The sequence below is a fragment of the Oreochromis niloticus genome, linkage group LG6 (assembly GCF_001858045.2).
Source record: "Oreochromis niloticus isolate F11D_XX linkage group LG6, O_niloticus_UMD_NMBU, whole genome shotgun sequence".
Lineage (NCBI taxonomy): Eukaryota > Metazoa > Chordata > Actinopteri > Cichliformes > Cichlidae > Oreochromis > Oreochromis niloticus.
In genome coordinates, this window is record NC_031971.2 from 22,430,932 (window position 1) to 22,445,408 (window position 14,477).

At 41.3% G+C, this 14,477-nt stretch overlaps 1 protein-coding gene across 4 annotated transcripts in view; it reads left to right on the forward strand.

Moving 5' to 3' along the window:
• Window positions 1-14,477, forward strand: part of pax5 (paired box 5) — a 56,633-nt gene that overhangs the window by 8,929 nt on the left and 33,227 nt on the right. For all 4 annotated transcript variants that reach the window (XM_013275688.3, XM_005456847.4, XM_025908199.1 and 1 more), the window contains exons 2-5: window positions 6,084-6,249; window positions 9,899-10,096; window positions 10,764-10,828; window positions 13,790-13,915. In XM_013275688.3, the coding sequence (XP_013131142.1) occupies window positions 6,084-6,249; window positions 9,899-10,096; window positions 10,764-10,828; window positions 13,790-13,915 (555 nt within the window). The remainder of the gene's footprint in view (window positions 1-6,083; window positions 6,250-9,898; window positions 10,097-10,763; window positions 10,829-13,789; window positions 13,916-14,477) is intronic.

Sequence of the window (14,477 nt, forward strand, 5' to 3'; positions counted from 1 at the left end):
CGAATAAAGCGTCCTACAAGCGTTTCAGCGTGTGGCTAATAGATTATGCGTTATACGTTATATTGCACTTTAGTCCCGGAGAGAATCCGTGTTATGTGACTGACATAGTTTCCCACGGTGTGTTGCTCTGTGGGATTTAAAGAAAAGAAAAGAAAAGAAGAAGAAGAAGAAGGAGAAAAAAAAGTGCTGCACACACGTATCCAAAAGCTAGAACGAATCACGTTTCCTCTTCCCTGCCGTTTCAGCAAAGCCAATGATCCGCGGTGCTGATGGCAGCGGCGGGGCTAAAGTTATATATGTCAAAGCGCGGAGACGCTTTAAAACGATTACACCTAAAAATGTCAAAGGTAGAGAGAGAGAGAGGTCGGGAGGAATCGACTGTGACGCGTGGAAATGTTGTCGGGAGAGTTTGGATGTGCGCTCCGTGGCAATGTGGGTGTGCGCGTGTGTGCGTGCCAACTGGTGTGTTGGTGTACTTCACCTCATCAGGAAGTCTGTGAAGCACATGGGCCACAGACTTTTTAATTTAAAGCAGAGGTAATAACACACGATCCTAAAGTTTTATGTGTTATTGTGAGGGCGTAACAAGTGCGTGTTCGTCCCAAAAGCCTTTCCCAAATATTTTATTTGACAAAAATCGGAGTTTTTTCACCTCCACGTCTAACACTTAGAATTAATATTAATTTTCTTGCTTTTATTTTAGTTTTAAATCTCATTCCCTACAATCATTTGCCTTACAGTCGTTTATAGCGATGACTGAAACGTGAATAGCCCACATATGTGGCTCATAACAAGCCTGAGCACTCACTAACTTTAAAGAGTTATTTCTACCACGAGCAACACCATAAAATAGGGATATTTAAAATATCTATACCAGTTAATTGTGATGGTAATGAGTTGAATTTCATAATCACGCATTGTAATGGTAATAGAGGCATGTTGAATATTAAGTAGGCGAGGCCGTGGCCTAGACTCGCGAGTTATAGCGTAAAGAAAATATAGATCTGACTTTCTAATGCAGAGCTACACTGAGCCGGAACAATAGCAAAGAAATGTGGAAAAAATGGATTAATCTTAATCCAACAGATCGACTCAGACGCCATCATCATAATCGGTGTCCGCTGGAAATATGAAGTTTACTTTAAATTATTTAATTTTGGGAGACTTTTTCCTCTTTGACTTTCTTTGAGCCTCGACTCTTCCACCAAATATTAATTATCCCTCTGTTCACGTAAAGAAAATACAAAATAGCACTATACGTCCAAAACGCCCGCCTGGCACATCTCACCGATCTATCCACTGTTTGCTCAAGGAAATTTGCTTCATCTGTATTCTCGCCGGCAACTTTCCAAACAGGTTTTCGGCCAAAAGTAATTTCTAGTTGTTTTTTTTTCTTCCTTTCTCCCCCCTCTAAGACAGAGAGCGGAGAAAAGAGAGAGGGGACCGGTGGCGTTTTGTCGCGATTTCTCTTTTGCTTTATTTTTGAGTCGTCAGGCCGTGACGGCCCAGATGAGAGATGAGAGAGAGAGAGCTATGTGGAAAGAGGGAAAGAGAGAGAGTGAGAGAGACACTGAGGAATGTGGCTGGAAGAGAGAGACAGAGAGCCTAATGGACCTTATTTTCTGGATGGGGGAGCGCGAATATATTCTGCTTTATCTCTGTATTTTCCCCCTCCCGGAAACAGTGAATCAATCAAACATTTAAGGTGGCGCTGGGTTCTTAAGGCAGCTCCTATAAAGGGTAAATAAATAAAATACAAGAGGGATGCATAATGACCGCTGGTCCCCTGGCAGTCTCTGTCCCTCTCTGATTCAGCAGGGTGAAAATGAAGCTGCTGTCTCTGCCAACACCCCCCCACTACCACCACCTCTGGAGACTTCAGAGGTTCAGTAGAAAGACATTTAAAAGCCAAGGCTAGTAATTTGGCAAAATCTTCATTCTGCAACAAAGTCTCCTGAGCTGCTGATTGAATTTCTGTGAGCAAGTGGTTAATTTGCTTGGTCAGAGGGATGAATTACTGGCATCTGTCAGTAAACCCACCCAGCTGTGGGAACATCAGCCCGGGTTTCTTCTGTAATTATTTTTAAGGACAAGAAAGGAAATCATTTCTTCTAAAATTAGGAGAAACGTCTGAGTTCTCTTGCTCAGCCTTGCTCTGGGCCAGCACCATTCGCCTCTCCAGCCTAATGCCTAAACATGGCATATAACCCTCTGAAATGAGAACTTGTACAGCGTATTCAGAGAATTACGCTACAGAGGCCGATAAACAAATGCTTTTATAGATTTGCGTTTCTCCCTATCAGTATTTATGGGCTTAGAAAAATAAATTTCAAACACATAATCCACACAGCCTACCCCAAGAATGGCGAGAGTCTGAACGCCTAATGCCAACAGTAAATACATAGATAAGTGAATAAATAGTTATCGGGAGGTTTTTGTAGGTCACAAGTCATTCCTCTCCATCTCTTTACAAAGCAAGGCGTATTTCATGCCCTGGCCCAGATAGGAAGGGTGAAAGGAACCATTTCATTTACTCTTATCTGAGGAAGAGGGAGGGAGGGAGGGCGAGAGCAAGAGAGAGTCTTCTCTGCAGACACCTTTGGTCAGGAGGAAGTAGCGCAGTAGGCTTCTATAAACCATCCTAGAAAAAAACGTTCTTTTATTCCTTGAGAGGTTATAGGAAATAATAATAAAGAGAGGAGGAGGAGAAATGCATTTACACATTTAGACAACCTTATAAGGAATTCACAGAATATAAGAAAGAGTCATAGAGCTGACTTTCTCCAGTGGAGGTCAGCTGACGCTTTCATGCTTTGAGGAAGATCTGAAACTGTACATGTGTGAGATCTCTCTGCAAATGCTGTACAGGACTGGGCAGCGTGTATTTCCAGTAAAGTCTGACGAATCCACCACAGTAGATCAACAAATCGCTCCCTTATTACAAAAACAGTAGGGTCAGGGGTGCCCTGTAGGCTCCAGGAGGGTCAACTGACTGCCTATGAATGACTATGAGCAGGCTCATGTCTTCTACTTAAATTCTGATTATGAATTTTCTGATAAATACATCAAATCTGTTCACATGTTTTACAAAAAGTATGGTCGGGAAGTTTACTGGAAGAATTAAGGGTGATAAAGGGGGCTATGATGTTGTGCAAGTTATGTAGCCCACCGGAGCAAATTTGTAAATTGTGATTTTGGATGTTTTAAATAAAACTAGTTCCATTTGACTTGTTACTGTGTATGCTTTCAAAAGCAATGAGTTCACAGTACCCTTTAATATGAAAAAAGCCTTTGAAAGCCAGAAATTTCCTTAATGGGAAATCAAACAGAGCACACTGAACAGTTGTGAGGTACAAATTCTTATTTTGGAAAATAAAATAGGTAATAAACATCAAGAACATCGGAGGGCTAGGCTCCGTCCAACTCATGAAGAGCTTATCATGAGGATAAAACACGTTTCTTATTTCAGATGAACGGTCCTCTTCATTCAGCCACTGCTATATCTCAACGTAACATTACTGTATTATTAGCCATCTGAAATACAATTAAAGCACGAAGAAACCTTTTGCATACAGAACATAAAAAAACATGGTACCTCAGCACTGAATGATTTTCAAATCCACTGTTAAGTTAATAAAAAGGGGTGAGATTTAACATTTCTTATTCATAGAGTTAGAGCAGACAGGGACTTTTAGCCTCTGTTCTACATTAAATTTCCCAAAAGCTCTGACGTTTTGATGAAGTGTGACTCAGTAGTCTACAGTACATCATTCAAATCTGTGTGAAGTCTTTTGATGTCTGTGCTTTCAGGTTGTTATAAATTTAGGACATCCAAACCCAGGATAATAACACATCTGATGCTATACGAAGCAAACAGTCTTCAGAAGCTTTGCAGTACTTCCCTCGATGAATCCACTAAACGTGTAGAGCAGAAATATGAAAAATGACAATACATAAGCGCTAATTTGGTGAATGACTTCTTTGATTGAACAGGTTTAAAAGTAAATAACAAATGGATTAAACACAGCTGATGGTAAAGTTCATGCTGCTTGTCTCTGAGCTGTGGCTGAGCCCAGCTCACAGGGTCATATTACTCTGCCTGCGTTTTCCTGTCTTTCATAAAGAGCGATTGCTTTTCAAATTGTGCTCTGCAGCAGGCGTCTGCATAATGAGACTTCTTCTATCTGAAAAAAAAAATAAAGCAGTAAGGAAGCGAGTCGCGTCCACATTAGCCATTTGGAAATAGCTTTGTTTGATTTCACAGAATGAGACTCTCCACTCTTCACATTTTTGTATTTATCTCCCCTGTATTGACCTATTTATATTTATGCTGGAGAAAGCTGTGAAAGTGTATGTGTGTGTGTGTGTGTGTGTGCTTCTTTATTTTATGCTGATGGGGAGAAGTTGAGGACAGGGGGACAGGTTCAGGGGACAGCATGGTGTTTTAGGGGGTATCCCTGCTGGGGTAATGTGTTTAAAATCTATTACCCCCACAGCTAGGATTAGTGTGTGTGGGAGAGTGTGTATCTCTGTGTGTGTTTCCCCTAAAGACGTAATCACTATGGTAATACAAAAGCCAGTGGATTAAATGGTTGAAAAAAAAAATTCTATTTCATATAAACTTCGCCTTTGGAGGGAAACATATACACATACAGTATATACATGTTTAAAAAGATTGGGGAACCAGTCCTGATCTTTCTTACTGTTTTCTGCTCACATGCAGCATTTCTGTTGGTGGATGCTGTGGTTAAATCATTCACCTCAAATTCCTGGATTCTGACCTGGCCCGGCTCATGTGGGTCTCACAGCGTGGTGTTTACAAATGTATAAATGTTGTAGTCTGTTTAAGTGCATCTTCTGTGATATGCTGCTGACCTGCTCAGAATGTATATCCAGTCAGTAGAAGCTTGGATACGTTCTACTATAGGAAAGCTGAAAGAAACTAGATGGACACAGATCACGTGTATATATAAATTACGCTCCTTTGCAGTTTTGCCCTTGTTGGTTGTGGCTGCTGTTTAAATCTGTTTATGCAACTTTCTAATAGACAGCTGTGATTTTCTGTGACTTATGGCTACAGAAGAAGTTTATTCAATTATGCAAAGGTTCAGCTCGTCTTTTCTTCTATTCTGTTTTTGCTGTCTTTCATTCATTTCCTTATACTTTCATCCCTTCATCCCTCAGAGGGAATATTAGCGGTGTCTTTCGCTAAGGGGCCAAGGCAAGGCCTTGGTCAATAATTAATTAAAATCCCTTCATTTACTCAAAATCTTTGCTTAGCCTGCCCCTGGTGAAATTGGGCAAAGTTTGCACTTTGGAATAGTATTATTATGCTGAGCAGGATAAATCACAGGCAGGAGAGAAAACAGATGTATTTGAGATAGTAAATTAACTCCAGCTAAGCCAAGGGCCGACAGCTGTGGGACTGTAGCCTAGAAAGTGTTGCTGAAGAAACTATTTCTCAGGCAAACAAATGTAAATGTACAGAAAGAAGCTGTTAATGGCACAGACCCAGCATCAATTTACTGAATGAGAAGTGATAGTATTAAAATAAAGCTCACTGAGCACTATATATGAACCAATCAATTGACCTTTTACCAAAATAGAGGAAGTAGACTCTAACTGCTGTGCTGCAGACTAGACTACCCTAGTGCTGATGTGAGGTGTAAAGATTGTCTGAAATGCCCTTAAAAAAGCTGGTTTTTGCTGCTACTTTATACAGTGAAGCTGCTAAGTTTTTGAGTTCTTCTGTCTGATATTGTTTTGACCTTAAACTTGAACCAAGTCTTGATCAGTCTTTGATATGTGAGTATAAGGATAATGGATCAATTTGTATGTTTGATTGTGTTGAAAAAGTTACATCCAAGATCTTTGACTCTTGCCTATCCAACTGTCTGTCATGTATCAAGAATATAATCAGAGGAAATTAGAGGATTTTGTAATTAATTTCCACCGAGTCCTTTTTTGTTGCACATCGAGTTAGATTTCACGATTAGCTTTGATTTCAGTGCAATTTTTTATGCATTTCTTTCTGTTGTTCCTCATTGGCTTCTTGCCCATCTCAAATTCTCATTCTCTTCTAGGACATGGTGGCGTGAACCAGCTTGGAGGTGTGTTTGTAAATGGCAGACCCCTCCCAGATGTAGTTCGCCAGCGAATAGTAGAACTTGCCCATCAGGGGGTTCGGCCGTGCGACATCTCACGCCAGTTACGAGTCAGCCATGGATGTGTCAGCAAGATACTGGGCAGGTAAGAAGACGACAAGCACCTACACTCGTGTGTGTTCTGGGGTGAGGACACACATCATCCTCCTCATTCAGTACTTTAAAGGATCCCTTTTCACAATAAGTTAATCTTTAAAGTATGCAGTGGAAGACCAAGTATCTTCACCTTTACTTGTTGGATTTATTTTTGTTTTTCTGGTTAGTTTCTATCATCAGGTGAAAAGAACACACACAGGCTGGTTCAGTGTGTGTCAAACTGAAGCTCCTGTAAGGTCATACTGACTCCTTTAGTGTCAGTTCTGCTGTGTTCTTCAGTTCCTTCACATGCGCGAGCTGCGTTTTCCAAAGTGCCTCCATTTTCACTCTGCCTCTTACTTCTCTCACTCTATTCTCTGCTCTTTTCTTGCTTTTCACCTTCCTCTCCCCTCTCCTTATATCCTGTATTTTTTTTGTCCAACCCCCCCCCCCCCCCTCTATATTTCTGTGTCTCTCTTCCCTCCCCCTTTTCTCTCTCTTTCTGTCTCTCCCTCTGCCTTTTCAAAGCTAAATTCAAGAGTAAATCCCTGTTCGTTTCGTCCCTCAGAGAAGAAAGGGGGACAAAAGGGAAAAGATTCATCACTTTTTGGAATTAGCATCAAAATGAAAGTGGCACCATATTTCTGCACCAAAAAAAAGAAAAAAAAGACAGAGGGAGATGGAGAATGGGAGAAAGACATGAACAAGGGACACAATCAAAAGGGAAAAGGCGTGTTAAAGAAGACGAGTGCAGGAAAAAGAAAAACGAATGAGAGACAGAGAGACCATTTGTGAGGACGGAGGGGAAGGATTAGCTACAGCGACCCTCAGCTATATCAAAAAATGTGTTGCTCATTGTTCTCCCATGCCTCTCTTTCTCTGTCTCACTCTTTCCGTCTTTCTCTCTCTATCTCTCTCTTTCTCTCTCTCTCTCCCCTTTCCTGGCCGTTCAACTCACTGAAGCGTTACCGTGAGGGGGGAGGAGGGGAGGGGATCGAGGGATGGAAGGAGGGAGGGAGGGTTGTTTTATCCTCTCCTCTCTCTCTCTCTGGTGCCAGCAGAACAAAAACACCAACTCTACCACCCTGTGTGTGTGTTTGTGTGTGTTTGTGTGTGTGTGTATTGGCTCATCGTTGTGCAGATATCAATAACTACGCTCGTTTATTCACCAATGATTCAGCTGTGAATAATTTAAATAGTTTTCCATTTGAAAATAGATTGTTTTTCCTTTAGCTGTGTTTATACTCCAGCTGTGAATAGTCAAAAATGCGGAACACACACACGTGCGCGCCCTCGCACACACACACGCACACACACACACACACACGCACGCACACACACACACACACACACACACTGAAAGAAAGACAAGGAAGTGCACATTTACAGGAACTCGCATCTTCACGGAAAGGATTACTCTACCGTACAGTGGAGAGAGAGAGTGAGAGAGAAGAGCAGCAGCAGGTTTAAGACTGACTGACAGCTTGCATCCACACACAGCATCCCCCCTTTTTTCTGCAAGCTGTGTAGCGCATTTGCTGTCCTCCCACCCCCTGTCCCCCCATGCCCCTTCTGCATGCAAATACATTCATGAAATAGCCATGGTGGACATGAAACGGTTGTGTGAGTGCGCCCCGTGTGCACGTGTGTGTGTGTCAGTGCCATCCTCTTCCTGCCTCTGCGTAATAACGTGAAATTGCTTAAGAGAACAGAAGCCGATCGCGGGACGAGTCAGGCCCTAAAAATGTTGCGTGACAGGTGTTTGAGCTTATTGCATTTAGCCTTTCAGCTGACTCTGACATCTGCAGCGAAATCGGCAACATTATGTAACTGGCAGTGAGGGTTTTAGCGCGCCTTGATTTAACAAGGTGTATCCCAGCGAGAGCTGAGTCTCTGCTTGCGAGAAGGAGCTGAGGAAATCAGTCAAAGATACAAAATAAAACAGAAATAAAGAAAACTAAAAAAAAGGATCAAATATACAGAAAGATGTGTATCTAGAATTTGCAGTATATTTGACTAGCATGTCTGACCGGTGTGACCGTTTTCTCTGCTGATTAAATAGAAAGTCTTTGATCCAAACTATCCAGGCATTAGACACAGATTATAAATACACAGTGCAGTCATTAAATCTTCAAGGTGCTTTCAAGAGGAAATATTTCCACTGCAATATTTTGATTTAATACAGATCCTTTTTGGTTAAAGAGGATTTTAAGCCTATATGACAGACACATTTGGACCTCATCTGGGGTACTTTCCACAGCTGCTGGGTAGGTACATCCCTGGAAAGTATCATGTAGCCAAAAATATCCCAAAAGTTATGACACAACTGGCATCTGGCTCATTCTAAGGAGAACTGTGACTGAATTCACATGTGGGCAGATATGAGCCACCTTTGGGCCAAACATTCATTGCAATCTGAGCAATGCAATATTCATAAGTCCATGCAGTGCATGAGCATTGAAGCTGTTTTTGAGATCTTCCCTGTTTTATGCGATGTGATTCCTCACCACATTCAAAAGATCAGCCCAAACCAAGACGGAGCTTCAATTGTCAGAAATACCCAAATAAAAAATTCTGTTTTAAATTCAAATTAAATAAAAAAAAAGATGCAGCTGATTGAGGATTAGCAAATAATCACACCCATTTCATAGCTCAAATTAAGCAAATTAGGACAAGAATCACAAGTGATCAAAAATTTGGACAGTAAGAAGATTTACAGGCCACAAAAACTATTTTAATCGACATGGCAACATGACAGACTCGGGGGGGGAAAAAAGAGTAGCTGTCTATTGTGGGTGGAAAAAAGACCTTAGACAGGAGGAGCATGTACGATGTTTGGTGTGTAATCCGGAAATAAGTCCTGACCACAGGAGGGAAGGTCATTCCTCTGTTGGAGAGCTTGAAGGGAAAATAGCTGACTCCAAGTGGAGGAATGTTCAAACCACCACCAAGAGAGGTGAAGTAAAGAGGCAGTAAAGCAGAAAGCTGCTTTATGTTATATCTGGGTTGTTTGGAGTCCAGATTCCCTTTCTGCTCGATTTAGTAGTGAAACAGAACTCTGAATAATTATTTTAGCATTTTTGATGCTGTCACAGAAATGACCGGGCCGCTTTTCAGCTTCAATAAGTGAAAGAAGAGGAGTTAAAGGATAAGGACACCGATATGAGAAAATGATTTTTTAAAAATCCTTCACATTTGTATCCTTTTCCTCTCTGCCACTGACCTACATTGTTGTCCATTCGCTGTTGAAAACACAGAAAAAAAGCCACACTGTTGGACTCTGTGTTAGTTTATTCACTGTCCTCGTGCTGTAAAGAGCCTCGAGATCTGACTCTACACCTGTTGATGTATATTTGAGAAAATGAGGAAAGTATAGAAAAGCACCAACCTCATGCTTTTAAAAAATGCACGTTCAGATTCAGATGGAAACATTTTTGCACAGTTGCCTATAATCATGAAATATTTTCAGATGTGGTTAAACTAAACCCGGCCTTTTTTTTTCAGGTTTAGATTTGATAAATTTTAATAAGGAGCTGTATGCATAAAAAAAATAAAAGAACTTAAAACAGAATTTGCAGATTTCATAATCCAAATGATTTCAATAACTTGTCCTCTCGTTCCTCCCCGTATGATCAATGCAAGTGTCTTTTAATTGGCAGGTACTATGAAACGGGCAGTATCCGCCCCGGGGTAATTGGGGGATCCAAACCAAAGGTTGCTACACCAAAAGTGGTCGACAAAATCGCCGATTACAAACGCCAAAACCCCACCATGTTTGCCTGGGAGATCCGGGACAGGCTCCTAGCAGAGAGAGTTTGTGACAACGACAGTGTTCCCAGCGTCAGCTCCATTAACAGGTACGACAGTCTGCATGCTTTGTGTATGTTTGTTTGAGTTTGGGCGTATAGCAACAGGTACAGCGTACTGGTAGAGCTCAGAGCAATATAATACTCTGTGTTTTATGTGTGTGTGTGCGCCTGTGTGTGAGTCTGGGAGTGGAAAAGAGAATAGTAAAGAGGCCCCAGTCTCCATATGTATGAAGTGGCTGCAGCTCAGTGGTTCAACACGATGGTACAATGACAACCCTTTCCCCTGAGCATAGAAGCAGAGAGAGAGAGGGAGGGATGGTGAAATAAGAGAGAGAAGGAGTGAGCAAAAGAGGCAGACAAAAGGGAAGGAAGGTGTGTGGGGGTAAGGAAAGAAACAGACACAAAAGGAAAGGAAAGAAAGGAAAAGGGAGAAAAGGAAATGAGAGGAGAGGAAAAAAGGGGAGGAAAGGAAGAAAAAGGAAAGGAAAGAGGAAGAAAAGGCTTGCATGAGCAGCCAAGCAGGAAGTGTGAGGCCCCTCTGCCATGTCAGCCTGCCTCAGCCACTTCACACACACACACAGACACACATGCACACACACATATACACAGTTTTGCTCCCACGATGGTCATGTTCTCTCTGTCACTCAGGATCTCTCTCACACACACTCACACAAACCACTTCACACACACTAATATCCCCTCTCTCCTCCTGCAGGATCATCCGGACTAAGGTTCAGCAGCAGCCTGGTCAAACGGGCTCAGTGTCGGCTCACAACCTAGGTAGGTCGCTGCTCGAAAATCCTGTTTCCAGCCATCAAAGCCAATTTTTTTTTTTTTTTTAACAAAAGAAGTGTTTTTGTGTAAATCTCTCCGGAGAGGATCCTCTGTGCTGAACAAGAAAACATTAGAGTTTCTGGACCTGTGTGAAGACAGTGTGCGATGCTATGTGCCACAAAGTTAAAATCTACATTGCATCCTTACAGTCAGCTTTAGATTGTCATTTTCCATTTAAGAAGTATGTTTAGGGTTTGTTTCTTTTTTACCAGAGTTTTGTGTGATGGTCAGGTTAATTTAGCCTTTTTGGGCAAACCTAGAGCTGACTGAAGAACGAGTAAGGTAGGGTACGATCAAACAAAGGTGACCGGCTGGATATAAAATGGTAGTTACATTTTAAGCTTTCATGTTCTTGGCCCATCCGCTATGACGTCTTTAACCGAAAGCACACTTGTAACATTATTGCAGTAGTGTACAATGTAACTATTAAGACGTACAATACTCCTAATAACAACAATCAAAGGGATCCATGGTGTGAAACCATATAATCCTAAATATAGCTGTTTCATAAATAAGTCAACAAAAATGCTCAAGTCATTGTAATATCACAGTATTAGAGAACTTTTGCATTTCTTTATCAGTTCCTTCTCAAATGGGTACTAGATTAGCAACACTGGCAAGCATTTAAATCTTTGATTATTGGAGGTTATGACTGGAAATCGATTATTTACAATGATATTCAAGTTCAAAGTGAGGTTGCACCGGGTGAGGCACACTCTCAGGGCTAGAAAAGATCATATTTATGGTTTCTCAGTTACATCGCCAAATTACAAAAAATTGAACGATAAACACATTATAACAAGTCCAGCACTATTACTTATTTAGGTTAATGAGCTTCTTGTGACCTATGCACCAAACTTTACACTATGCATATTCATAAATACATTTTTTTTCATCCATATTGCTACAAGCAGGGTTTGGTGGGGAAGGATGCATAGCTTTCTGCCCCCTTTGTCAGATTAATTCAGGTGTGTTTTGTTTGAGCAACATAGTAGTTTGAAAATAAGTTTGAGTATATTAGCAACAGGTAAACTTTTGCTTTAGTTTCGATTAGCATGAGTTAAAATTATGTTAAGTGCAGCTGGACGAGATCCAAAACCTGACAAATATTAAAGGACTTATCAGACGGTTCTCATTATATATTTTTAATAAAGGACCCGTAACCTCAGTATACAGTTAATTATCCTGTTAGAGACTGAAAGACTATATCTGTGGCATCTATGGCTGAAACATTATTTCCTTTTATTCGATGAATATCGCAGCGTACACACAGATACGATAGCCTTTCTCTCTCTTCCTCACTTTGCCCTGCAGTGGATTGTGTTTCAGAGTCTCTCATATCTTCATAATCGCACATTGTCTATTAATCTAAATTAATTTCACACACACTGCTCCCTGACTCCTGCCTTTTACTCACATTTAAGCGACACACACACACATACACACACACCCCCTAGATGCAGTGAGACACACATGCACACGCTTACAGATTACACAGATAAATGGGTCCCACTCCCAGGCGGAAAATTGAACATTTGGATTTGCAGAATAAAAGCGTTACGTTCTGATAAAAAAAAGAGTGAAAAGAAAGAGAAAGGAAAATCAGATAATTGAAGTGCTAAATCAAGTGATGGGAAAAGGAGGGATATGCATTCATTATACTCTCCTTGTCGTTAGCGAAAGAGTAACGGCTTGAAGGGACTTTGATCCTCTGGTTTACCTGCTTTTTTCCCCCCCTCCTTCTTCTTTATTCCCATTTCAGTCTTGTCTTTCTCTGTTTGGGGGGTCTGCTGGGAGAGGGGATTAGTATGTCTGTCTCCACACCTTTCTGTCCCTCCTGGGATACCATACTGTCACTCAGCCCCACGTCCGCTTACAGGGGTACAGATAAGGGACCAAGAAGTGAGCGACTGTATGTTTAAGCCTGTGCCTGCGTGTCAGGAGGTTGCAGGATGCATGTGTGTGTGTGTGCGTGTTACTGAAGCGGTGACAAGTATGTCGCTGTGTCACCCGGCAAAGAACTTGTCTCCTCCAGGGGCAAGATTAAAGGAAGAGACAACAAAGAGCAAAACACTAACAGAGGCTGGTCTTTTGTGTCTTTTCCTTTAGTTTCAATTTAGCCGATACGACCGAGTGAAATTTAGAGAGATAAAATGGACTTTTATTGATTTTTTTTAAAGGAAGAATAATTAAGATTTACATTGTGTGGCAATCATGCTGAGGTTTATGCCACAAATATATGAATAAGGACACTTGATTGTTGTTCTTCAAGCCTGAAAAGCATCCGCACACAGACACAGAAGAATTTCTCAGAAAGAGTTTTGTGCACAAAAACTATAGCTTACTGTTTATTTTCAATTAAATATTGGTGCTTTCAAATGAGATCAAAAGACATATGCAAATATATTGTGGTTTAATTAATTTTGGTGAGTGTTTATAGAGTTTTGTGACACATTACATTAAAATATGCATTCTGTGATATTTCAGCAACAGCCAGAAATTCATAAAACACTTTGCTGTCTTCTTTTTCTTATCTTTATATCTGAGATGTGATCATAAAGTAAAACCATGAACATTTTAAATAATGCTTTTCTTTATAGTAGGACAAGCTACACTCACTTTGCAGTTCTTTATGCTTTATTTTCTTTAAATTTTTTTTATGAAAGCAAAAGCTTCAGTGGGTTAAAGAGTCATTTAAGGCCTTATGCCTTTTTAACAAAATCGGACAGCTTACAAGAGCGAGTGTCCACATAACACAATAAATGTGTTGTGTTTTCCCCATTTTATTTTACAATACGACACTGAGATTAAGTAAGTCCTCATTTCAGTCATGTGTTTTTTGGGTGTTCTTTTGCTTTCTCAGTATATCCTTTAAAGTGTTGGCATTGTCATGTGATCTCTCTGCAGCAACGTCCGTGCCAGCCACACAGGTCTCAGCAGTGACCAGCGACTCGGCCGGCTCCTCGTACTCCATCAGCGGCATTCTGGGTATCAGCTCAGCTGCTGATGTAGGCAAGAGGAAGAGGGATGAAGGTGAGCAAACAGTTATGCTTTGTATATGTCCCACTTTGCTAATTTCTCCTGGTGGATGCACAAGGCACACGAGAATCTAACACACGAGCAACAGCAACGGGTGATGTGAATAAAACATCTTCATTGAGGAACGCAGATTTATTTACTAACAGTGTTTCATGGGATAGCAACCCGAGAGGCCAGCCTATGCATGCACTATTGATCATATACTTCTTGATCAATGTTGCATGCTAATGTATATGCGAGCTTGTGTATGTGCTCATACGTACTGCATGTATATATTTGTGTACGCTGATATGCCTCCACGTTTTTGCCTGATTGTGAGTGTGTGTGTGTGTGTGTGTGTGTGTGTGTGTGTTGGGGGGGGGGGGGGGGGGGGGGGGGGGTGTCAGTGGCATTAAAAAGCCATCACACAGACGGTCTCCTACGGTAAATGAGACAGGACCAGATGTCGGAGCGAGAGGGGGTGACAGAATGCCACTGGGGGCTATTTCGCTCTCTCTCTCCCTGACACACACACACACACACACACACACACACACACAGATACAGTGTGGGATCC